The sequence below is a fragment of the Coccidioides immitis genome, assembly GCF_000149335.2.
Source record: "Coccidioides immitis RS genomic scaffold supercont3.1, whole genome shotgun sequence".
NCBI classification, from domain to species: domain Eukaryota; kingdom Fungi; phylum Ascomycota; class Eurotiomycetes; order Onygenales; family Onygenaceae; genus Coccidioides; species Coccidioides immitis.
Genome location: NW_004504310.1, coordinates 5,426,217 through 5,447,320, shown reverse-complemented (window position 1 = coordinate 5,447,320; position 21,104 = coordinate 5,426,217). Strand labels below are relative to the sequence as shown.

Genomic DNA, 21,104 nt, shown 5'->3' with positions numbered 1-21,104 from the left:
TTCGATGAAAGGAGTTATAGACATAAGACGGAAATCAATGCCATACAGGGACTCATACAAGCACACAAACTCCGTCTTGAGGAAATATAAATAGTCTCCTGGAAGTAAGTTGAACGAACGCTGATACAAGTCGCAAGGGGGAAAGCAGAAGATGAATATCGAAGAAGAAAAAATAAAATAAAATAAAATATGAAATAAATTGAAAGGAAATTGGTGTGTATCGAAAAAGGGCTTGCGGGACGACGATGGTATCGCGTCTAAAATTTGACTGCAGTCGAATCGTAAAAAGAAGTGAAATCCTATGTGACTTGACCATAAGTGATATTAGCTGGGAGTAAGAACTATGTCTATGTATGAAGCATGGGGCTAGTTGAAAGAAGAAAGAGGAGTAAGGTGTAATCTCGTCTCAAGACACACCGCCCGGAGGTCGAGAATACGTGTTTATATTCATCGGCATGCCCCTGTTATTACCGTCGGGGTATGGGTGGTGCTTCTGGGGAGGTGGAGGCGGAGGAAGCGGTGGATGTTGTGGAACAGACTCATGGTGCATGCTAACCATTGCGTTCGACACTTCCCGTTCGGCAGGCGACCGATGATCTAGGTGCAGTCGTTGCTCAGAATTCAAATGTGGGGAGCTAGACGGAACGTTCTGTGGCCGGTACGCATGGCTTGGAAAATGAGACTCTCTTCCGGCGCTGTTAGGTGGAGGGAGCGGGCTTGAAGCATTGTATGAATAGGTTAGGGGCGGAACCGTTTGGGCAGAAGAATTGGATAAGGTGCGCGTCGTCGGATTTGAAGAATTGGGCGGCGTTTGGGTTGATAACTCATCGCCGTTGTAGGAAGGTTGAGACTGATGGTTCCCCAAACGTTGTCGTTTTGCCGGTCTAAACGGTTCGCTGTTATCGTTGGGGTCTCGAGTTTCGTAAGGAGTAGGGGGATTGCCAGGTTGGCGGTCCAGATTCATTGATTCCGGAGAAACAGGGTTGCTGGGCTGGGATGGTGACGGCATACCCAAGCGATTGGAGTTATTATTGTTGGAGTTTGGGATCTTCTGCAGAAGGTTTCTAGTTGCGGACGCAGCGTGTTGTCTTTCCGTGATGGGATCCATGTAAGCTCCAACGCCCGAGCGGCCCATGCTCTTATCGTGCATAACGACGCGCTTCCACTTCGCAACTAATGTATCGTAGTCCCATCTTGAAGCGTCCGCGCGATTCAGCTTGCTTTCTTTATCATCCAATTCACGTGCCACTTCAGGGGTCAGTGGAAGCAGGTTGGGCGGGAAAATTGCAAATTCTCTCGGCCACTGGCAGGAAGTAAGTTTCTCGACCTGCGCGCGTAACTGATTTGCCTCTTGCTGTGTCCTGTCAAGCTGCTGTTCCAACTTTTTCCGCTTTTCTGTCTCCCTTACAAATGCGCGCGTGATTTCTAGCTGCCACAGATTTCGTTGCTCATGTGGAGCGAGAGCCATCCAGTGCCTTAATGATAGATCCAGATGGCGCATCATGATTTCTTCATGCTGTTGAGAAGTTCTTTCGATCATCTCTGCGTCGCTACTGGGAGAGGCTGCACTATATGCTGACGGCAATTGAGACGTGTGTTGAGCAGTTGACATTGCAGAGCCAAGCTGATCGGATTTCCATTGCTCTACTTGCGCCCGGAGAGCCTGCTGGACAATATCTCTTTGGTTTGGCGTCGGTGGTTCAATGGGAAAGGAGCTTGGAGAGGCAAAGGGATGGGTGGAGAAGAGGCTCGGAGGAGGTGGCAGGGCTTGAAGGCATAACGCCGGGAACGTTTGCGACTGAAGGTCAAAGTCGAAGGGAGATAGCCGTGAGCTTTTGCGGGTTCTAAACGGAGGTAATGCATCGTCAGTATAAAGTGTTTTATTCTCGGCAAACGGATACAGCCGACAGACATCATGCAGTTTGCACTTACGTAGCAGCCTTGATACTGTCCAGCACTTCACGGAGCGCCAATTCCAAGGCCCTTGCGGTCTCCGGGTTTGAATCCGTCAGTTGATTCAAACGTTCAAGAGGCGTCGCAGGTATCTTGAGTTGCGACACGGGGGTAGAGTTGGGAATGTCGTTTATCACGCCCGTAGCCTGCCAACTCGGCTGATTTAAAAACACGCGAAAGCCCTTTCCCGCGCCTCTTGGATTCAGCTGCAACGGAGGAATGGTATGCGGGTCCGGTGTGGGTTTCTTGCCAGCGATATCCGGGCTTGCCTGCTTATTCGAATTGCGCGCCGTTCGTCTCGTGATCCCGCTTCGAACCCGGCGGATCTCGTCGACATCGTGGATCCCGTCCGGTTTTTTCTTAAATAGGTACTGATCGAGGTGGCGACCCAGTGAAGAGGACGTGAACAGCTGGTCACAGTAGCGGCATTTCTTGTCTTTCACTGCGGTCACCTTTTGTCCCGGAGCGCTGGCTTCGTTGCTGTCCTCTCGCGCATTGGCTTCCTTGCCACCATCGCTTCCAGCGGCTCCAGAATCGCTCATCGTGGCTATTCAGATCTCATGGAGAGGACGGGTCTTGGTACTTTCAGGTCGCTGAACCGGTCAAAGTTTGAGTGTAGCAGGGTTAGTCCGGTGCGGGTTCAACTCCTGTTACGCGCAATGCACTCCGTACCCCGTACCCTAAACTCCAGTAGCTTGTCCAATAGTGGACGAAGCAACCGATTTACAAAAGATACGAGAATTAAAACAGAACACGATCACACCCGTAACAGACACTGCGTGAAGAGGAGAAATGGAACAGGCTCAACCCTCTGGACGACTAGCAAACCTTTTTTTTCCCTGGGTTAACCAACTCCCCTCGAACGAATGTTTCCCATGTGGCTGGCGGCTGGTTTCAGGCCTGAGCGTCTTTTTATGAGCTGACTTGCAGCACTGCATGGACAACCGGCCTGGTTCACAAGAAATTATCCAAGCTGCTTGACTCGGAGTGCCCCGAAGATGATGCTCCTTTACTTCGTATGTATGTTAATTCTATAACTACCTGAGAGTCAGGCTACTTGTTGCTTCTATCATGCGTAAGGGATCGGCATTCGGTCAGCACCGCTCCCGGCGGTGACAGCCTTCTCATTGAAAATAGGATCGAAAGCAAACACTTTACACCCTCACATCCATCTACTTGGCCAGCCCTCGGCGCCTAACCCCAAATGTTCTTCAAAGGCTTGACTGAGGTGCGCCTGGGTGTCCTGCTTTTCTTAACGCTTCTTCGATGTATTCAGCTAGTACGATCAACTTTTCCTCCTGATATCTCCTGCCGACAAGCTGCAACCCCACGGGTGTCCCGTGATAGAGTTCAGGGTCGTCTTTTTTTTTTAAAAAAAAAAAAAGAAAAAAAGAAGTAATCAGCGACCATGGCGGAAAACAGGGCTAATAATGGAGTGCTTACAGCTGCTATGGACATGACCATCCACTTCATTAAACGGAGAATAATCTTTCTCCATGATATCCAACGTTTGATCTGCTTTGGTGACAGGAATCGCGATAGCGCTGTAATCCAGAACATTCACGATGCTTGTATATGCAGTATAATAACATCCGTTTCGCATCGGAGCCGCATACGGTGCAACAGGACAGATGAAACCATCAACCGGACGTCCCGTGCCTGTCTGGGATGCGGTTGAGTTCCAGTACTCCATGTACTCTTTCTGGAATTCACGTTTAGCAATGTTCGTTGCTGCAATTTCCGTGGCTGTTTTTTCGGGGTTATTACAGGCGTAGACATAATCAAATGGCGCGAGTCTCTCTCCTGATAGGCCAAAATGGTACCGGGCGTCTGCACCGGCATCGAACCCATATATAGTGCTCTTTAACAGAAAACCCGGTCAGCCACGACCTTGCCATTGAACTTGAAAGGACATACCGCTATTTTGGCCCCTCTTGCATGATTTGGTGGCTTCCATTCAATCACCTAATATAGCAAGTTAATATGATACTAGGAGCTGCCAAGCTGGTAGAGTTTAAGTCTAAATGTACCTTGTGGCCGAGTCGCGTTAAAGTCTCCGCCATGATCTTTAACGCACGAGCGACAGGGGGCTGTGGCGTACACGACCCATCGTTGTAAAGAATCCCGAAGGCTAGTTGCCCGGTACCTTGGTGAGACCCATTTATCAAATCCAACGTTTCGCGTTCCAAATCGGCCCTCCATGGAAGCTCAATTGCCATAGGATCGTGAAGCCATGGTTTCTGGCTTAGCACTGCCTTAAAAATGAGCTTTAAATCACTTGGGGTCCTGGCCATAGGTCCAATCACTGAGATGATTGAATTCTGGCCATCCATAGAATTGGCAGCTCCTTCATAAGGAATTCTACCAGCCGACGGACGGATACCATACAGACCGTTGTGTGCGGACGGGATGCGGACACTCCCTCCAATATCGGTGCCAAATCCCGCCGCAGACCCTCGCAATGCAATCAGGGCTCCTTCACCGCCAGAACTTCCTCCCGAAGAGAGATTTCGATTGGCAGGGTTCCAAGTGTAATCAATAATATTGTTGACTGTTTCTCCAATCATGAGGGTGGCCGGAACGGAGGTTTTGCAATGCAAAATGGCACCAAGTGCACGGAGTTCCTTGACCAGCTCGCTCTCGAATACACACCTCCTTGGGTCATTCTTGATGCCCTGGAAAGTTCCTATCCAGCCAACATATCCCATAGTTGTTTCGACCCCCATGACGTGGAATTGGTCTTTCAAGCTGATTGGTAGCCCGTGGAGGGCCCCAATTGGCTGATTATGCTCAGCAAAATAGGCATCTAACCGCTTTGCATCCTCAAGTGCGGCATCAAAGAAAATCTCGTGCAAGCAATTCACCTGGAGTTCCTTGTATCAGCATAGTGATCGTCATAGTACTTTTGGAAGGTTGACATACAAATTGATGAGCAAGAGCTGCTCGGTGACAAAATGCCTCTGTCACCTCGACACAATTCCATTTTCCAGTAGTGGTACATGCTAGGATACCGACGGCATCAGTCTCCGTGATCTCAATTTCGCGTGGAGTCAAGAATTGTTGGATATAACTTCCAGTCACATCCCTCTGTTGAGCGGCTGACGGGATTTCTTGCAATCGCCATTTTTCCGGAATCAGATGTAGTATAGATTCACGCTTAGCTTTCGCTGCGACTTCAAACGGGGCTTGCGCCATTTTGATGATTACCTGGGAGAATGGTGGGGAGCACTTGGGTGGAGGAATCAACCGCCTTTAATCATAGTCTCCCCGCCTCGGTCACCCGGGTTCCCATTACCTTGGCTTACACAACTCTAGCATAATTGGGGGTTTGCGGGAATGCCTGCGACGCTTCACGCTGGTGTGGATGATGGTACGACGTCTAGCGTACGCAGAACGGATATTGATGGAGGACGATTATGCTTGGCATCACGCTACCGCGGTCTGTCCCCAACGCGTCTTGTACTCCGTTCTCCATACAGATATGTCTTTGAAATACCCCCACAACTTGGAAAAGGCGGCTAAGATGGGTGTCCACAGGACGATGGAGTCAGTCATTTTCGCCTAAGGCTGCGGGGTTAGTTGGGGGAGATTGAAACATTTGCCGGACATTAAGATTGACTCGCTTTCCCGCCATCCAACCCCACCAACGCTGGGAGTCTTCGTCTGGCACATCGCCACCACCAGGCCAAGTCTTCAGCCAGTCTGGACAGGTCGATGGTATGATTTTGGGGACAGCATGCCATGCGAATCTAGAAGCGCCGGTCATGTAGACCGCATCGCCAGACCGGAGCCTGATTACGGCACAGGAGTCCCCGTTCCCGTGCCCCACCAAGAATAACGCATGACATCCGAGACTGATGCTAATCAGGCCAGTGTCGCACTCTTCACTTACATCTCTATGCGGGTTAAGAGTGTCGCCAGGAGAATAAAGATTTACAATGGCAGCTTCCGCAGTCGTTTCCGGGAATATACTGTGAAGAAGAGTACTTATGTCCGAAGGGAAAGCCGGAGGAGGGCCTGGGGGATACTCCTTGGTCGTCCAGTTGTACTGGCCACCAAGCGTTATCCAGCGGAGTTTACTGTTGAGGGCAGCTTGTATCGATAGCGGACGGTGTACCGTGGCATCCTTGGGGCTAAAAGTCCGGGTGGGATCGTCTCGAAAGAATGACGAGTTTGTAGACCAGCACGCCTCCTGCTGTGTACCTTTGAGTGCCGATGCTCCGTTCGCATCGCTTGACGGAGACGGGTAGGACACGTCGTAATGTAGATGTAGGTTGGTTTGGTGCCTTTCGTCTGATAGATCGCGGTGAAGCAAGCGGGAAAGGAGTTCGGTCTGGACGGCGGGCGGGAGCAGCGACGGGAGGATCCGGAGACCTTGGACAAGTCAGGAATGTAGCAGCATCGTCTCGGTCAGCGGGTTGCTACCTACCGGGAACTTGTCGTATTCCATAAACGCAAGCACCGTCTCTTCCATCACGTAGGTCTTTCCTCCAGGAATTGCTACCCATGAACTCGTCAAACGCTAGTTCAAGGGAAGACGGAGGGATGCATTCCTTGAGGACGATTCCATCGGGTAAGCGATCCTTGTTCAGGCCTTGAAAATCGAGAATTTGCGGATGCGAATCGATCTGTAGGGCGCTCAAACGTCGACATTCGCTGTACAGCTCTCGAACGGCCGCTGGAGCCCGTTCATATGGGCTGAGCTTTTCAGCAGGAACCATGCGTAGTCTTTCAGGTACTTGGTTGAATGGGAAGCTGGTTGGTCCCATCCAACTTTTTCCGGCAATGTTTGAATGAAAGTCCTTGTTACGGGCCCTGAAAGGTATCCTCGTGGAAAATCCCTGGATATTTTTGCGTTTTGGCCGCGACTCCCGAACCACAGATGGTGTGTTGGGCCTTTATTGGATAATAAACGCGTAGAAAGGTTTGGAATATGGGCCAACCAGGACAATATGAGCCTGAACAAAAAAGAAATTTTGTTTGTTTGTGGAAATTTGTAAACTTGACCTCCCCCGGGAAACAAAACTTCCAAACAAGCAGCCTTGTCCCCCACCACCAACCAGAAACTTCCCGGCTGCTGCAAGATGGAGCGTTCAGCCTGACAGAATCTGACCTGGACAATGACATCTCGGCTCCCTTGTCGCCTGTCTGCTCCAGTGAAGTTGAGGATATACTAACACTTAGCCATTTCCCCCAATCGTTTCCTCTTCCTTCCAGGCCTGTTGCCTGGTTACAATATCGCGCGTCTACACGACACTGTTGACCCCGTTACGAGACCATTCCCCCGCTGCCAACGACGAGGCTTGTGCCCAAAGTTATAGCGCAACGACACTCATTGCTCCTCTATTACTATTTGTTTACGAACATTGCAGTGTATAGAATTATCGCATCATGGAAAACTACCAGAAGATCGAGAAGATCGGAGAGGGTATGTCTTGACGTTCACAGCTGACATGTCGCGTCTCATACACAAACAATACGTGCGAGGACCTGAAGCTGAGAGTGTATCTTTGCAGGCACGTATGGCGTCGTTTACAAAGCTCGGGACCTAAGCAACCAGGGTCGCATCGTGGCTCTGAAAAAAATCCGCCTTGAGGCGGAAGATGAGGGAGTACCGAGCACGGCCATTCGCGAGATCTCCCTGCTGAAGGAAATGCACGACCCGAATATCGTTCGCCTGCTTAACATCGTCCACGCTGATGGGCATAAACTATACCTCGTCTTCGAGTTCCTTGACTTGGACCTGAAGAAGTACATGGAAGCACTTCCTGTTAGCGAGGGTGGTCGAGGGAAGGCATTGCCAGATGGGTCTTTAAATATGAGCCGATTGGGACTTGGAGAAGCCATGGTCAAGAAATTCATGGCTCAGCTGGTCGAGGGCGTCCGTTACTGTCACAGTCATCGGGTCCTGCACCGTGACTTGAAACCTCAAAACTTGCTGATTGATCGCGACGGCAACCTTAAGCTAGCAGATTTCGGCCTAGCAAGGGCTTTTGGCGTCCCGCTCAGAACGTATACTCATGAGGTTAGAGAGGCCCCGTGCCCGTCCAAATGGCTACGTGCTAATCCCTATATCAGGTTGTTACTCTCTGGTATCGAGCCCCAGAAATCCTCCTGGGCGGACGTCACTACTCTACCGGGGTGGATATGTGGTCTGTTGGTGCCATCTTCGCAGAGATGTGCACCCGTAAACCACTGTTCCCCGGGGATTCTGAGATTGACGAAATATTCAAAATTTTCAGGTAAGTTTTACTGTAGTATATTCTGAGGGACATGCATTGACGTGATCATCATAGAATACGTGGTACTCCCGATGAGAGAAGTTGGCCCGGCGTGACTTCGTTCCCGGACTTCAAAAGCTCCTTTCCCAAATGGAGACGGGAAGACATCCGAAAGATTGTTACGGGCCTAGAAGAAAGCGGGCTCTTGCTGTTGGACGCGATGCTCGAATATGATCCTGCACGTCGTATCTCTGCGAAACAAGCCTGTGTCCACCCATACTTCCGTTCCTGCAGCTCCACCTACTCTGGGCGAAGCAAAACAAATTATCAATGAATAATGAAAATCATACAAAATATCTTTACGGTGTGACGGTTTCCCTTTTATTATCTCCTTCCCCTTCTCATGTGTCGTGTCATGTAATCCGGTCTCACTGGGGTATGGCAGAACGACCCCTTTCCCAATGCCAATTCATCCTGAAAGAAAAATTCGTTTCGAGTTATATCCGTGGATGTTTCTTTCTTTTACCCTTCCGATTTTTGGTTCTACATATCTTTTCCCTCTTATTGACAAAGTACCACATGAGGTCGAGTCAGCTTTTTCTCTCTCTCTTTTTTTTTTTTCCCTTTGTCTGCATGGCGTGAACGGTGGGGTTCTGGAGTCGTTTGCGCAAAGGGAAGTTGGGCAATAGGATGAATAGAAAACACCCGAGCTTCTCTCAATCCAATGATAAATATTCTAAGACGGAGTGTTTGCAGCTGGCCGTGCGTGGCTGTTGATTTTTGAATCCAGCCTCGGCTCGCAAGCATCTTTCAATGCAGCGAGGCCACACCACGGGTTGCAGCTTATTTGGACGTAAGACTGACCGTTTGCAAGGAAAATTATTCAGATCCATCCTTCCCACATTCTGCTTCTGGGATAGATAGAAACCACTCTCCAGCTTGCTCCTCGACGGAGACGGACGTCTCATGCGCCGCTGTATTTTGGCGTTGTACGTCATGTCCGTCACCACCAATAAAGTTGTCTGCATTTTGGGTATCGCCCATAAATTTCCCAGTTGACGAGGTGCTACTGTATGGCACCCGAACTAGCGTGACTCTATTCTCTCCAACCCCTTTTTCTCGGCCCCAGAAACATGCGCTGTGCATGAGATGGACCATTTCAGCACCCTGCGCCGCGAGGACGGTCTCTTCTTCCAGTTTGCTTAGGTCTGGGAGGGAGCCTCGGGGTGAGGAATGTCGACTTCGGCGACTTGAAGCAGACTGAGATTTATCCTCCGGATAAGAATCAACTTGCTCATCCGGCGATAAAGTTGTAGTTTCAAGTTGTGAACTCAGTGCGTCGACAGCATCGGTGAGAGTAGGTTGCCGCTCGGTCTGTGCCTCCTTTGAATATAAGTTTGAATGAATGAAAACCCTCACATTTGGAAGAACTACGGTGTTCAATGCAGCCTCCTTATATCCGGTATTCGGAGAAGGGTGACTTCCATAGTCTAATCCGAGCGGTGGCCACCGTGTAAGAGTCTTCCTGCGACGCACGATATGTTTCGCAGAATCAGGAACATCCTCCTCGGCCTCCGCCTCTTCTTTCTCTAGCATGGAGGCTGTCAGAGTCCACAAATCTCGTTCTTTGGGAGGTTTGAGTAAAGGAACGGGGTAGTTCGGGCCGGTAAAAACAGCAGGGAACTTGGTAGGACAGTATTTCCCAGCTGTTCGGAGAAACAACGCAGGCGAGGCGAAAGGATCGAAATAATTCTGGGGAGCATGGAAAAGAACATTCCGCGCCTTCAGAAGGGGTACTAAATCAGCGGGCAGCGGCTTCTGTGGCTTCCTCTTCCGACCCCGTTTCTTGTGATCGTGAAGGCCCCTCTCATGCACAGTCGAACTCGCGTGTTTCGGCAAGGTACCTTTTTCATCCGATTCGACTATACAATAGTCATCCAGTCCAACCCAATCGCATACAGGGTCTTGTGCGGCTACTGCAGCTATAGACTGCGGTTCAGTAAGTGCTAGCATCAAGGCCAGCGAGCCACCAATATGCTTTCCAAACACATTTATCCGAGGGGGATTGATATTTTGGAATATCCAATCAAAGCCAGCAAGTGTATCGTGTATCGGGGCTGGAAATCTGAAAGTTGACTTTCCATCATCGCCTAGTTTCTGACCTAGCCGATAGTTAACTGTCACGGTTGTGGACAGACTTGCAGAGGCCAACAGTTCGGCGGAATCCACAGCATTCTGATCGCCGGTGAAACTGTCTTGAAAACCGTCGTTTGATGGAAATTGAGAGAATACTGGGCCAGGCGGCAGGTAGAGAATGACTTTCGAACCTCTGGTCGATGGAGAAGGAAGGGGTTCTAGGATCCTAGAGCAAAGGAGTAAACAGGGATTAGCAACGAGAAAAACGCGCAGGAGCTCGGAATCGTATTTTATCTGCATTGGCCACAAACCTCAAAGTAATGCTTCCACTGTTCCCGACGCGTACATGCTCAATGTGCTCGCGCAAACACGGACGAGCGATATACGACGCCCGCCGCAGAGTGTATTTATAGAGGGGCACATGCCGTGCTGTGCGACAACACCATGTGCAACGCGATAAGAAGAGATTGGATGAAGCTAAAAGGCGCATAGCACCATCATGAACTGTGCGGTTGGAGTTGAGCTGCTCGTCTTTGGATGTGGACACGGCGTGTTTGGTTGAAGCTTGAGCTTGCCAATTTCTAGTTAAACTAAACCAACCCAGGAATAGCTAACTAGTTACTCCGTACTCCGTAGAGAGTTTGTGATCGATGAAAACAGAGGCGCAAGGCGAAGCTGGTCTTCAAAACTCGAAGAGCTGTGGGGATCGGGTACAGGGTACGGAGTACTCCGTACACGTCTAATATCTCATTTTACTTTTTCTGCCATTCCAGCATATAAAAGTTACAGCTATTGACATGCAACTCGAGTAGCTAAATAAAAATATGCAATATCGGGTATCAAAGTAGCGTAAAGAATATGATGCAAAGCAACAAACAACACCGTAACAACCCAAAATTTCCCAGAATCCAAAATCGCCTGCCATCTACCAAGTTCCCAACCCCAGAAACAGCTGGAAAATGACGTCCGAAAGGCCATGAAAGCGTTGGTACCCGGTACTTTCTAGAACATAGAACTCCTCTTCTTGGACAACCCGTTTCCGGAATCCCTACTGTCTCCCAGTCGAAACCCGAAAATGCTCCTCCTTTCCTTTAGCTGGGGCTGTGGTGGTCTTAGTCCTCCCGCCGTGGATGCAGGCGGACGAGGTGCGAGAAACTGAGGGGTCGGCTGTGTCGTTTGTGGCCTGGCAGGTGTAGCGAACCAGGACGGAGCAGGCGTAGAAGTCAGATAATGTGCATTGTTGAATTGTGGCGGTCCCGGTGGCAGGGGAGCTGGCGGCCGTGAAGCACTTGGTGGCCCAGAGACTTGCTTCCGCAGCTTCTTGTCCTCCTTGCCGTATATTTTCTTTAAGCGCTCTGTTTCTTCCTTCACCTGGGCCTCTCTCCGCCTCCTTTCTCGTTCTTCAGCCTCAAGAAGCTTCCTTGTTTGTTTTTCTGCTTCTTTTTCCTTTCGTCGACGTTCTCGTGCTTCAGCTTCGGCTTGTTGTTTTAAGCGGCTCGTTTCGGCGTCAATCTCCCACTGTGTGCGCGGGTCGGCAGGCGGTGGACGTGCTTCGCGTACTGGTAATGTCGTTTGCCGTGGAGGGTTGGAATGAGGACCTTGTTGGTTCGGCTGAGGTCCTCCACTCTGACCTTTTATTTGGGGAGCGGTTCCGTTCACCGAAACTTTAGGCGGGGTTATTTTTGGCGCTGCTAGAGTGGTGGGGTTTGGGGGATCTGTGATATGAAAGCTGGTCTTAATATGGCCGAAATAGACATCACGGATGACTACTGCACCCAAGAGCAAAACGACCTCCAGGCCCTTATGATCTTCCATTTCTACACGGTAAAGATTTGGCTCGTATAAGGTGACTTCTTTGAGTCCTTTGAAGATGGAAACGGTAATATCCGGCTCCTTGCTTCGCTTTCTAGCATCATCAACGTCCACCGTCTTTCCGGAAAGATAGCATGTGAGGTCCTTGGAGAATTTCCCATCCTTTTGCCAGTTAAACCGAAGTTTAGGTGTTATATCCGAAGCCGCCGGGTCGCTCATAGTGCGGTCCAAGGAAGAGCCCGACGGCAGGCGAAATGTCTGCTGGGGCATTTCAAACTGCCACGATGCAGGCGAGTTCCAAGATTTTGGCTTATAACGCACCAGCACCTGCTGATCCGGGTTATACAGTTGAATAATAAACTCATTTGGAAGTATAGGCTCGGGAGGCGGAGGGACTCCGTTATTCTGTCGGATGGCTTCCTGCGATAGCGAAGGCTGCGTCCATTTTGGAATCAAAAGCACTTCCCCGTAGAGGATGTCCGGGCAAAACGAGTCGTAGAGAGCTACAGCATACCGGTTTTTGGAGGCCGGAAGGTCGGGGTCGAGATGGCGAACGGAGTAGGCGGGGGATGGGTCTTCACCACCCTGGCAAAAGTAATACGTGGATTGATGCTTTGGCCTCTCCGTGGAAGGCTTGATGTAGAAGGCTTTGTGGCAGGTCTGGTCAGCGAGTGAAGCCTCCCAGAAGGAAGGGAGAGACTTACTTGGAAGGTTTTCATCAAGCATCTTGAGCCTTGTCAGTAGATTCGGAGGCTCATGGATAGAGGGTAGAGTGTCAGCAGTTCAACTTCTTCGTAGATTTGCGGGATTGGAAGGGACTTCGAGGTCAGTCAAAAGGAGATCCAAGTCCAACCTGAAGGCCGCTCTGTTTCAACAAGTGCTTACAAAGTGTGTTGCTTTCAAATTGAATTTTGAGAGTTTTCCAAGGCTCATATGCCAGTGACCATCAGGATTCTGGATGCTTTGGCGTTCCCTCGATGTGGTACATATAGTAACTCGTTAAATGTCACGCCCACCAGTCAAGGCATACCAGAGGTTGTGAAGTGAGAGCGCTTCTTCCGCTTCTCGGGGCGTCGTCACCCGACTGACGTAACTTTGTTCTTCCGTTGAGCGCGAAGGTTACGGCACCTTGGTCCGTGCACCACTTGCATTGCTGTTTAACCATTTTTAACAGCATCGCCTTTTTTTTTTTTTCCCGCTGGTTGGTTACACAATAACTGCACTCCGAAGCTTCTGCGTTAGTGACATCTAGCGGCGCCGTTTTCCCCATAACGCTGCAGGTACGGAGCTCCGTACCTCGCCCCGGAACGGTTAGCGAGCGACACTGCCCCATGCAAGCCAAGTATGAAGACGAGGAAAAGAAGATCGGAGTACGGAGTACCAGGCATCACCATTTTTCATTCCTTCTTTTTCGCACCCAGCAGGCCAAGCCTCATGGTCTTCTCCACGGAGGACACTTGAAACCGTGAGAAACCATGTTAGCATGCGAGGTGTTACAAGCCCCGGAACATGCATCTCCATGCTCCGTAATTCCTCGACGCGCAAAGCCCGACAACCTCGCCTCAACACGCCCAAGAGAAAATGATCGTTGCAGAGCGGATCCAGAAGATTTTACAACTTCATGCTTTCCGTACCACAGACTACCTACATGTGGTGAAAGCCTGAAACTACCCTGGACAGTGCACAATGACAGGAAACATAGATCCCCAGTAGAAATAAATCTTTCCTTGGAAAAACGAAGTAGTCAGATTCTGCCTTGGAGCCGTCGAAGGTTCTCAGCTCTAATAATCCTAAGGGCTGCCCCAGTTGATTGATTTAAACCCCCAAACCTCGCCTCATCCCTGGGGCTTTGGCCTGTTACTTTTCCCCCTTGACCGGAAAGCCTCGCTAAATTACGAGCCGTCGTTCATTGAATGCTTGTTTTAACTTTCCACCGAGAATAAAAGTCCACGGTGTTTGAACCCGAAGGACTGTACTCCGTAGTATTCCCGTACAAACCGATGGACTTGTAGAATAAGCCAACTCCTACCATTGTTGGGAATGTCCGCAGGCGGTCTCACATATATATGATTTAACCTGGCCAGAGTTTGCCAAACCCTTTCTTTACACAAAAAGGTCATTTATGAGCTTCAATCGAAGTCCAATGAAGGTGTCCAATGGAGAAACATCATTGTTTTGATTGCTTATCCCTATAGCGCATCATTGAGGGAAGAGGATCATAGCTACAGATTTGTGCTGCATGGCGCCAATATCCATCAATGCATAGATGTGACATGTGAGGAAGTTAAACATGTCTCAAAAGTATCTGCAAACCAGACAGGGAGAAAGAAAAAAAACTGTAAAACCCTCCTCAAATGGCCATCGGACTTCCCAGTCACAGTACACAATAGCACCTATAGGGCTAATGTAAAGCGATCACTGGAGAAGATGATCCTGTCATGAAACATCAGCATCACTCGTGACAAATGGTTAACCGAGACCAGACTTAAACTCACCCTGAAGTGTTTCTGGTGGTTGGCCCTCTTTGAAACAGCCCATTGGAACGCGCGCTCAGACCTTTGTTCCCGTTTCCGATCTCTCACTTCCGCAGCCCGGACTTCTTGCTTTTGACTTGCAGTAGCTCCAAGCATTCCAATACCTCCATTTGCCCTCGAGATCAATGCCCGATTTTTGTTCTGGAAGGCGGCCTCCGTCTCCCCCTCTTGGGTCTCACCCGAAGGCGCTGCCTCTATGGCCTGTTGCCGCGAGAAGCGCTCTTCTGGGGTTGGATAATCACGAAGGTTTTGCCTGTAGTATTTGGCAAGGGCACGGTGGCCAGCGGTCCGGCCGGAAGGCAGATGCAGCTCATAATCAGAGTAAAAAACCGCGCGCGTGTGCTCGTGTGCATGTGAATGGAAACCATCTAGATTGCGATGAGAACGCGGCTCATGGGAGTGATGTTTATGTTTCGAAAGCTTCGAGTACTGATGTGAGTAGTCATCGATCGGTACAGCGCCCAACTCGGCAGAGTCAAGAGATGAGGCAGAGGTATCGGTTTCCCAACCATCATCTTCCTCAGCACTTCCATCGACCGCGCCATCCCGACGCCTATCTGAATATTCTTCTTCTTCATCGTCCGAATATGTGCTTGTGAAGTCGTAGAACTGGCCGATCTCAATCATCTCTTCCTCGGATTCAAATGCAATCATGCAATGACCCTTGTCTCTCATATGTGTCTGAATGCCAGGTGTCGTCGTCTTCAATTTATGGCAGTACAAGCACTCGTTGTTTTGCATAACCTTGGCTTGAAGGTATTTGATCAGGCCCTCTAAATCAACTAAGTAGTCTTGCTCAGGAATAAACATTCCATGCGATTTATGCATATGGGAAACGTTTTCGTTGATGTCGGAGGAATCATAATTGCAGAAAAGGCATCGGGAGACAGTCACTGCATCGATTTCCATCTTAGTGGAAACCGACGGTCGGCGGGAATCGCTGGATCGAGATTGGCTGGGCCGGTGTGGCCGTCCCGCTACAGGATCTTTGGCATCTATGGAAGTGTCTTTCATTCCGTCGACAATAGCCGAGAACTCTTCTTCGACAATAGTTTCTGGAGAGACTACGTTCGGAGGCACATTTATAGGCTCTCCCATCGAGAATGCACCACTAACCACGGACGCCGAGTCGTCCAGATGGCCTCCGTTTTTCCTCAGCAGCGCTTCCTTCAACCTGTGCTTTTGACTTCCCATATGATTTATAAAGGCATTCTCGCTATAGTATGTCTTCTGGCACGCAGTGCAGGTCTTCTCAAACGTCGCTCTAGCCGCCGCCGCTGAATTAGAAGCCTGGACGCTGAGAACCTTTTCCGCAAAGGTCTCTGAGGACAAGGGAGGGAGAGATGCTACTCGACGCTTCAGGTTGTATCGGCTGCAGAGCACGGGGTTAGCCTCATGGAACCGAGCGATACAGAAAACCTAGCGCTACTTACTGCCAGTCGCTTCGCATATGCGTTCTCTGGGCATCGCTGCTCCGAAACGCTACCTGGCAGGTGTTGCATGTAAACGGATGGGTGGTGGGAGCGCCCAGGTTGTCTGCGGTCGAGGAAGGCATCTTGGCGCAATAAGGAGTACCGCGGATGTATCTGTCCCAAGGTATGTGCAGAGAAGGAGAAAATCCCAGCTCACACGCCGTCGCAGATTTGGGGTGGAAGGGAAAGTATTGCCCTCTTGTACTGTACGGCGGGCGGGTTGGTTGGTCAGGGTTGACTTATCAGTTTATCAGCAAGAAGTTTGGAATTTGCGGGCAAAAAAATGACGTTTCTGTGGTGCTACCTTACAATACAATACACAGCCCTAGTTTCCTGTTATTAGTCAGTTATGTAATATCCCGCCCCCCGTGACTGCCAGTCGGATGACGATGATGCGGCGAGCTGGCGTGAGACCTGGCACGGTCGACGGACTGCAATGCCCGTCTGCTTTCTTCCACCGAGACTCAAACTATGATTTCCATTGAGCCGTCATGACGAGGCTGCATGGGGTTGTCAGCGGCCTTTCTGATTCTGGACATAGGTCGATCGGAGACGACAGAGCTGCTCTCCGCTTCTCGAAGCTTCCTCCCGGGACGCCAGAAGTCATTCTCAAGAACACGGTCATCGTCAACGACCCCGCGAGAATATTATCCCGGAATAAGGATGAGCGCCAGCGAAATTTCAATCTTCTCGTGAGGAGGTACAGGGGCTTGATCTTCACCACTCTTGGGTTGCGCGAGCTGACGGATGTTTTGCTCTCTAGATACAAGACACAGCTTCTTCACGGGTGCAAGGAACCAAACTGTACAACTCCTACCTGTCTGAGCTATAGAAGAAGAAGAGCCGCAGACAGGCCGTTCCGGAATTTCAATGATCTGAGTGCTCGAACGCTTGCGTGCTATCTAGCTAGCCAAGATGATCCGGAAGGGGGACTCTGTGGGAATGCGCCTGCAAGAAGCCTCGAATCCTTCGCACAGGAAGACACAACATCGGCAACAGAGCGCTGGCCGCCACTTGCCTGGGAAGCTCGGACTCATTCGCCTCATCCTCGCAGACCACAGCCCGTGAAGGTCGTGGAATCTATTTCCTCTCAACTGAAGGAGCCTGACAGCCAAGATCCAATACCAGACAAGCCCAAGGTTTCGAATCCACCCGAGCACATCAAGAGTCCCATCCCGCAGGACCGCCCAGGTGTCATACCACAACCCAAGACCCCGAAAGATCCCAGGTCTATCACCCAGAATCTGTTCGACACACTCGCGCTTCGCATGATAGAGTGGCTACCATTAAAAAGGGCTTCCAACACCCTTGATTCCGATTCCCTGGCGGGTGAAGGCGATGGCTCTGGCCATAAACCGGTCCACGCTGATCCATCTGCCTCCCCGGTAAGAAGGCAAACGTCAACTAAGGCCCAGAAACCACCCATAACAAGGGAACGGATACAGGCTGAGAACCCCAGCGTTTTGTCCTCACAACCGCCTATACCTCCAACGCTTGAAGTTAAAGTTCCAGGGCAACCGGTACACCGCCTCTCGTTTGGCGAACTTGACCGTTGGAAACATTCCCTGAGATCTCTGCCGGATGACATCGCGAAGACCGAGCGGAAATCTACTCCGAAGCTTGCAACGACCAATACACCAACAGCCACTTCGCGATCCTTCCCATCACCACCGCCTCGGAAGCATCGTTCTCAGAAGTACAAACAGACCGAATATCAGACTGATAGCCAACGGGACACGAAAACAAGATACCGACAGCCGGCTCCCGATAAAGCTGAAATTTTACCGGATCCCCTCCAATCGGGTTCAGCTGACCCGCGTTCGCCACCAGAGCTGCTTTCACCCGCCTCTCCATCTCTGAATGTAGACGCGCATCGTCAAGCCCAATTGGGCTCGGACATGGAACCACAGATCGAAAGCCTTTCAATGCTATCAAAAGATATAGTTGATAGCTTGGGGAAACTGATGTTCGAGACCAAAGAGGAAGAGGGAAACTGGAAAGACGAAATGATGCATCTGGAATCGCGCGGGTGCATTGAACCTAGGAATTTGCATTTTGCTACACCCCGTCAACGGCAGATTTTCCCCTTTATCACCCAAAGTTTGTTTTTCGTTCTTAGCAGCCCAGAACTACTACGGCGTTCTTTCAGAATTACCCCTGAGACGTCTCGGAGCGACAACAGTACCAGTGCAGATTTAGATATAGACACACAGAATCTAGAGGGCGTTTTCCGAAAGCTCTACAGCATTTGTCCCTGGGAGGCCACATTGCATAGCTTATGGATGTGCCTGGAGGGACTTTTTGTTCCTCCAAAAGAATTTTCAACATCTAAAACCCATCGCCGATTTATTTGGCGCTCTACTGCAAATAATATTTCCCTGCGGAGTGGCGAGACTTCCCGCGATAGCCCATCTGCATCTCAAAGCCATATCTCGGACTGTGATGCCGCGCACATAGCTATTGTTACTCTTTTTGCGTTGGCAAGCTCCATCCCTCCTTTGGACGCCCAAGCATGGCAAGTAATCCGTCGAGTACGCTCTACTGGAACAGTTCTACCTGACTTTGAGATGCGAAAGGTTTCGGAAGCGACTGCCGGCCTCCTGGCCGAGGCCACGGATAAATTTGAGCATGACCTAGCTCTACGGCTGATGAATCGCCTGGTTCGTGCAATATCTGCTCGCCTTGCATTTCATGAGATTTCCAAACTCAAAGGCCCCCCGATTCAAAATGTAGGAAGCCTTGGGAATTGGAACCCGGTAGATCTCATCATAACATCCCTACAGCCATGTATTTCTGCCAAGCATGGATATTTAGATTCATCATGTGGTGTATACGAGGCTGAACGTCAAACAACTATTCCGATGGTTGCAGTTGAATGGCTCAAGGGCCTTCTGCTAAAAGAATGGGACGGGAAGCCCGAAATACTGAAATCCGGCGCTGCTGGCGGCGCTTTGGTGCTATTGGCATCGATGTATCACCATAGAGCCCAGCTTGGTTTGGTGCCAGAGGATTTTTATACCGCTTACCTTGGGGACAACCTGGATCCCTTGCGGATGCCAATTGAGTGGATGAGTTTTGTCCCCAACAACCGCACAATGCACATTCTGTCGCATCAATTTATGTTTGAGCCCTCGGCTTTGGTCACGTATTTTCGCGCTCTCAATTTTTCGGCGATGGCCAAATATCACGAAACTGCAGTTGGTCACTCCCGACATGTAGCTCAAACCGCATTTAGCCATGCCCGGGCAATAGATGATGACATCGGCCTATTTGCGGGACTTAAGCGCTCAGTGACGTCTTTTCTCGTTCTAATCGTTCGGCGAGATAACGTACTGACGGACACTCTCAATCAGCTCTGGAGGCGCGAAAAGCAGGAGCTCATGCGGCCACTCAGAGTTCAAATGGGAATGGATGAGGGAGAAGAAGGTGCTGATCAAGGGGGTGTTCAACAAGAACTCTTTCGCGTGGTCATGGCCGAAATCCTCGACCCTGCGTATGGAATGTTTACCTTGAGTGATCGAGACCACACGTCTTGGTTCCAACCATGCTCTTTCGAGCCGCTCTATAAGTTTGAGTTGGCTGGTTTATTGATGTCTCTTGCCATTTACAATGGTATTACCTTGCCCGTGAACTTTCCCGTCGCATTCTACATGAAGTTGCTTGATTTCGAAGTCAAGAAGCTTGATGATATAAGGAGTGGCTGGGAAGATTTGGCAAGAGGACTCAGCGAGCTTCTTTCGTGGAGCGATGGTGATGTCGGCGATATTTTCTTAAGGACGTACGAATTTAGTTTTGATGCTTTTGGAAAGGTTGTGACTGTGGATATGACTACTGTCGATCGAAGTGACGCATGGCCCCCTGCAGAACGAAACGTGACTTGGCGCAAAGAAAGGCTTAGATCGTTTGCCTCGTCCTCAGACAACGATGATGCCGACAACCTTGATTCGCTGGACAACGGCGAATCTATGTTGCAAGATACACCTAGCGATAGTCGTTCGAACCGCAGGGATGGACGTCTATCGGGAATTTTGAAAGGATCTTCGTCCAAATTACGCGAACGACGCGTCCCCTCTCCTCCCGAACACGAAGCACCACTTGTCACTAATGCCAACCGAGAACAGTTCGTCAACGATTACATATTTTGGCTGACTGATAAGTCGATTCGGCCTCAATATGAGGCGTTTGCTCGCGGGTTCTACACATGCCTGGACCGAACGGCCCTCTCTATTTTCACGCCTCAAGCGTTGAAGTCTGTGGTCGAAGGAATCCAAGAGATCGACATGGATGAGCTTGAGAAGCACACCCGATACGAGGGCTACAACCCCGAGGATCGAGTAATCAGAGATTTTTGGGACGTTGTCAAGACGTATCCCCAGGAGAAAAGAAGTCGACTGCTGGAGTTTGTCACGGCCAGTGACCGGGTGCCCGTTAAGGGGGTTTCTAGTCTCTTATTCATCATAATGAAGAACGGCGTCGGTGACGAGGTATGTGCTTCGATTGATCATATACTGGCCTTTTCCTCCGCTAACAATCATTTCCGCAGCGACTCCCGACAAGTGGTACGTGTTTTGGCAGACTTCTACTCCCTGAGTATTCTTCACGCCAGGCATTAGAAGAAAACTTCGACAGAGCTCTGGAATATTGCAAGGGGTTTGGCGCCATTTGATCAGGTTTGGGTGTTAATTGGTGGGCCCGAGAGCTCTGCGGTCCTTTTGCTTTACCTTGATTCCCCGTGCTCTTTATTTATTTGTTTATTTTTTCTAAAGCAGTTTCATTGACAAGCACGAGCATCATGCAAATAGCTATAGAGGTGTGAGGGGTTATGGAGCATTGTGGTATATATTACAGAGCACTCGAGTAGATTGAATCAACTGATGTTCGCCTCTCAAACCGATTTGCCGCTCGTCCAGTTCGCCGATAAGATGAGTCAGCAGGATTTTGCCCTTGGTATGCCGTGGCTGGCCAATCAGAGCCGC

At 50.1% G+C, this 21,104-nt stretch overlaps 8 protein-coding genes across 8 annotated transcripts; 2 read left to right on the top strand and 6 right to left on the bottom strand.

The window, feature by feature from the left end:
• Positions 1 to 406: 406 nt before the first annotated feature.
• CIMG_01158 (uncharacterized protein) lies at positions 407 to 2,495 on the bottom strand (the record flags this gene model as incomplete). Its single annotated transcript, XM_001247386.2, has 2 exons — positions 407 to 1,844; positions 1,933 to 2,495. The coding sequence occupies 2 exons, from the start codon at positions 2,493 to 2,495 to the stop codon at positions 407 to 409; spliced, it is 2,001 nt and encodes a 666-aa protein (XP_001247387.2).
• A 461-nt stretch (positions 2,496 to 2,956) lies between these two features.
• On the bottom strand, positions 2,957 to 5,150 carry CIMG_01159 (general amidase GmdA; the record flags this gene model as incomplete). The annotated part of the gene is made up of 5 exons (XM_001247387.2): positions 2,957 to 3,313; positions 3,397 to 3,814; positions 3,871 to 3,918; positions 3,984 to 4,817; positions 4,876 to 5,150. Coding segments are annotated over 5 exons (1,724 nt in total), but the record flags the coding sequence as incomplete, so codon positions are not given.
• A 350-nt stretch (positions 5,151 to 5,500) lies between these two features.
• On the bottom strand, positions 5,501 to 6,884 carry CIMG_01160 (alkylated DNA repair protein AlkB; the record flags this gene model as incomplete). The annotated part of the gene is made up of 2 exons (XM_001247388.2): positions 6,383 to 6,884; positions 5,501 to 6,327 (listed from the first exon to the last, which is right to left on the bottom strand). Exons 1-2 carry the CDS (start codon positions 6,720 to 6,722, stop codon positions 5,501 to 5,503), a joined length of 1,167 nt encoding a protein of 388 aa, XP_001247389.1. The 5' UTR covers positions 6,723 to 6,884.
• Positions 6,885 to 7,055: 171 nt separating this feature from the next.
• Positions 7,056 to 8,921, top strand: CIMG_01161 (CMGC/CDK/CDC2 protein kinase). The gene is made up of 4 exons (XM_001247389.2): positions 7,056 to 7,381; positions 7,470 to 7,978; positions 8,032 to 8,195; positions 8,250 to 8,921. Exons 1-4 carry the CDS (start codon positions 7,345 to 7,347, stop codon positions 8,506 to 8,508), a joined length of 969 nt encoding a protein of 322 aa, XP_001247390.1. The 5' UTR covers positions 7,056 to 7,344; the 3' UTR covers positions 8,509 to 8,921.
• On the bottom strand, positions 8,150 to 10,828 carry CIMG_10689 (uncharacterized protein). The gene is made up of 2 exons (XM_012358864.1): positions 10,622 to 10,828; positions 8,150 to 10,536 (listed from the first exon to the last, which is right to left on the bottom strand). Exons 1-2 carry the CDS (start codon positions 10,798 to 10,800, stop codon positions 9,054 to 9,056), a joined length of 1,662 nt encoding a protein of 553 aa, XP_012214287.1. The 5' UTR covers positions 10,801 to 10,828; the 3' UTR covers positions 8,150 to 9,053.
• Positions 10,829 to 11,053: 225 nt separating this feature from the next.
• CIMG_10690 (uncharacterized protein) lies at positions 11,054 to 13,128 on the bottom strand. Its single transcript, XM_012358865.1, has 2 exons — positions 12,827 to 13,128; positions 11,054 to 12,769 (listed from the first exon to the last, which is right to left on the bottom strand). Exons 1-2 carry the CDS (start codon positions 12,846 to 12,848, stop codon positions 11,313 to 11,315), a joined length of 1,479 nt encoding a protein of 492 aa, XP_012214288.1. The 5' UTR covers positions 12,849 to 13,128; the 3' UTR covers positions 11,054 to 11,312.
• A 1,275-nt stretch (positions 13,129 to 14,403) lies between these two features.
• On the bottom strand, positions 14,404 to 16,355 carry CIMG_01163 (C2H2 finger domain-containing protein). The gene is made up of 3 exons (XM_001247391.2): positions 16,090 to 16,355; positions 14,618 to 16,028; positions 14,404 to 14,555 (listed from the first exon to the last, which is right to left on the bottom strand). The coding sequence occupies exons 1-3, from the start codon at positions 16,209 to 16,211 to the stop codon at positions 14,538 to 14,540; spliced, it is 1,551 nt and encodes a 516-aa protein (XP_001247392.1). The 5' UTR covers positions 16,212 to 16,355; the 3' UTR covers positions 14,404 to 14,537.
• A 218-nt stretch (positions 16,356 to 16,573) lies between these two features.
• CIMG_01164 (HECT domain-containing protein) lies at positions 16,574 to 21,016 on the top strand. The gene is made up of 3 exons (XM_001247392.2): positions 16,574 to 16,828; positions 16,892 to 20,612; positions 20,672 to 21,016. The coding sequence occupies exons 1-3, from the start codon at positions 16,620 to 16,622 to the stop codon at positions 20,792 to 20,794; spliced, it is 4,053 nt and encodes a 1,350-aa protein (XP_001247393.2). The 5' UTR covers positions 16,574 to 16,619; the 3' UTR covers positions 20,795 to 21,016.
• The last annotated feature ends 88 nt before the right edge of the window (positions 21,017 to 21,104 follow it).

What these genes read in the sequence shown, in the direction of transcription:
- CIMG_10689 (XM_012358864.1), bottom strand. Translation starts at nt 10,800, where the DNA reads ATGCGCCTTTTAGCTTCATCCAATCTCTTCTTATCGCGTTGCACATGG. An exon ending in AGTGGAAGCATTACTTTGAG is followed by an intron (nt 10,537 to 10,621) that starts GTTTGTGGCCAA and finishes CCTTTGCTCTAG; the next exon opens with GATCCTAGAACCCCTTCCTT.
- CIMG_01161 (XM_001247389.2), top strand. Translation starts at nt 7,345, where the DNA reads ATGGAAAACTACCAGAAGATCGAGAAGATCGGAGAGG. An exon ending in TCAGAACGTATACTCATGAG is followed by an intron (nt 7,979 to 8,031) that starts GTTAGAGAGGCC and finishes TCCCTATATCAG; the next exon opens with GTTGTTACTCTCTGGTATCG. An exon ending in GAAATATTCAAAATTTTCAG is followed by an intron (nt 8,196 to 8,249) that starts GTAAGTTTTACT and finishes TGATCATCATAG; the next exon opens with AATACGTGGTACTCCCGATG.
- CIMG_01163 (XM_001247391.2), bottom strand. Translation starts at nt 16,211, where the DNA reads ATGCCTTCCTCGACCGCAGACAACCTGGGCGCTCCCACCACCCATCCG. An exon ending in CATATGCGAAGCGACTGGCA is followed by an intron (nt 16,029 to 16,089) that starts GTAAGTAGCGCT and finishes CGTGCTCTGCAG; the next exon opens with CCGATACAACCTGAAGCGTC.
- CIMG_01164 (XM_001247392.2), top strand. Translation starts at nt 16,620, where the DNA reads ATGACGAGGCTGCATGGGGTTGTCAGCGGCCTTTCTGATTCTGGACAT. An exon ending in TTCAATCTTCTCGTGAGGAG is followed by an intron (nt 16,829 to 16,891) that starts GTACAGGGGCTT and finishes TTTGCTCTCTAG; the next exon opens with ATACAAGACACAGCTTCTTC. An exon ending in AGAACGGCGTCGGTGACGAG is followed by an intron (nt 20,613 to 20,671) that starts GTATGTGCTTCG and finishes TCATTTCCGCAG; the next exon opens with CGACTCCCGACAAGTGGTAC.
- CIMG_10690 (XM_012358865.1), bottom strand. Translation starts at nt 12,848, where the DNA reads ATGCTTGATGAAAACCTTCCAA. An exon ending in GCTTGATGAAAACCTTCCAA is followed by an intron (nt 12,770 to 12,826) that starts GTAAGTCTCTCC and finishes CCTGCCACAAAG; the next exon opens with CCTTCTACATCAAGCCTTCC.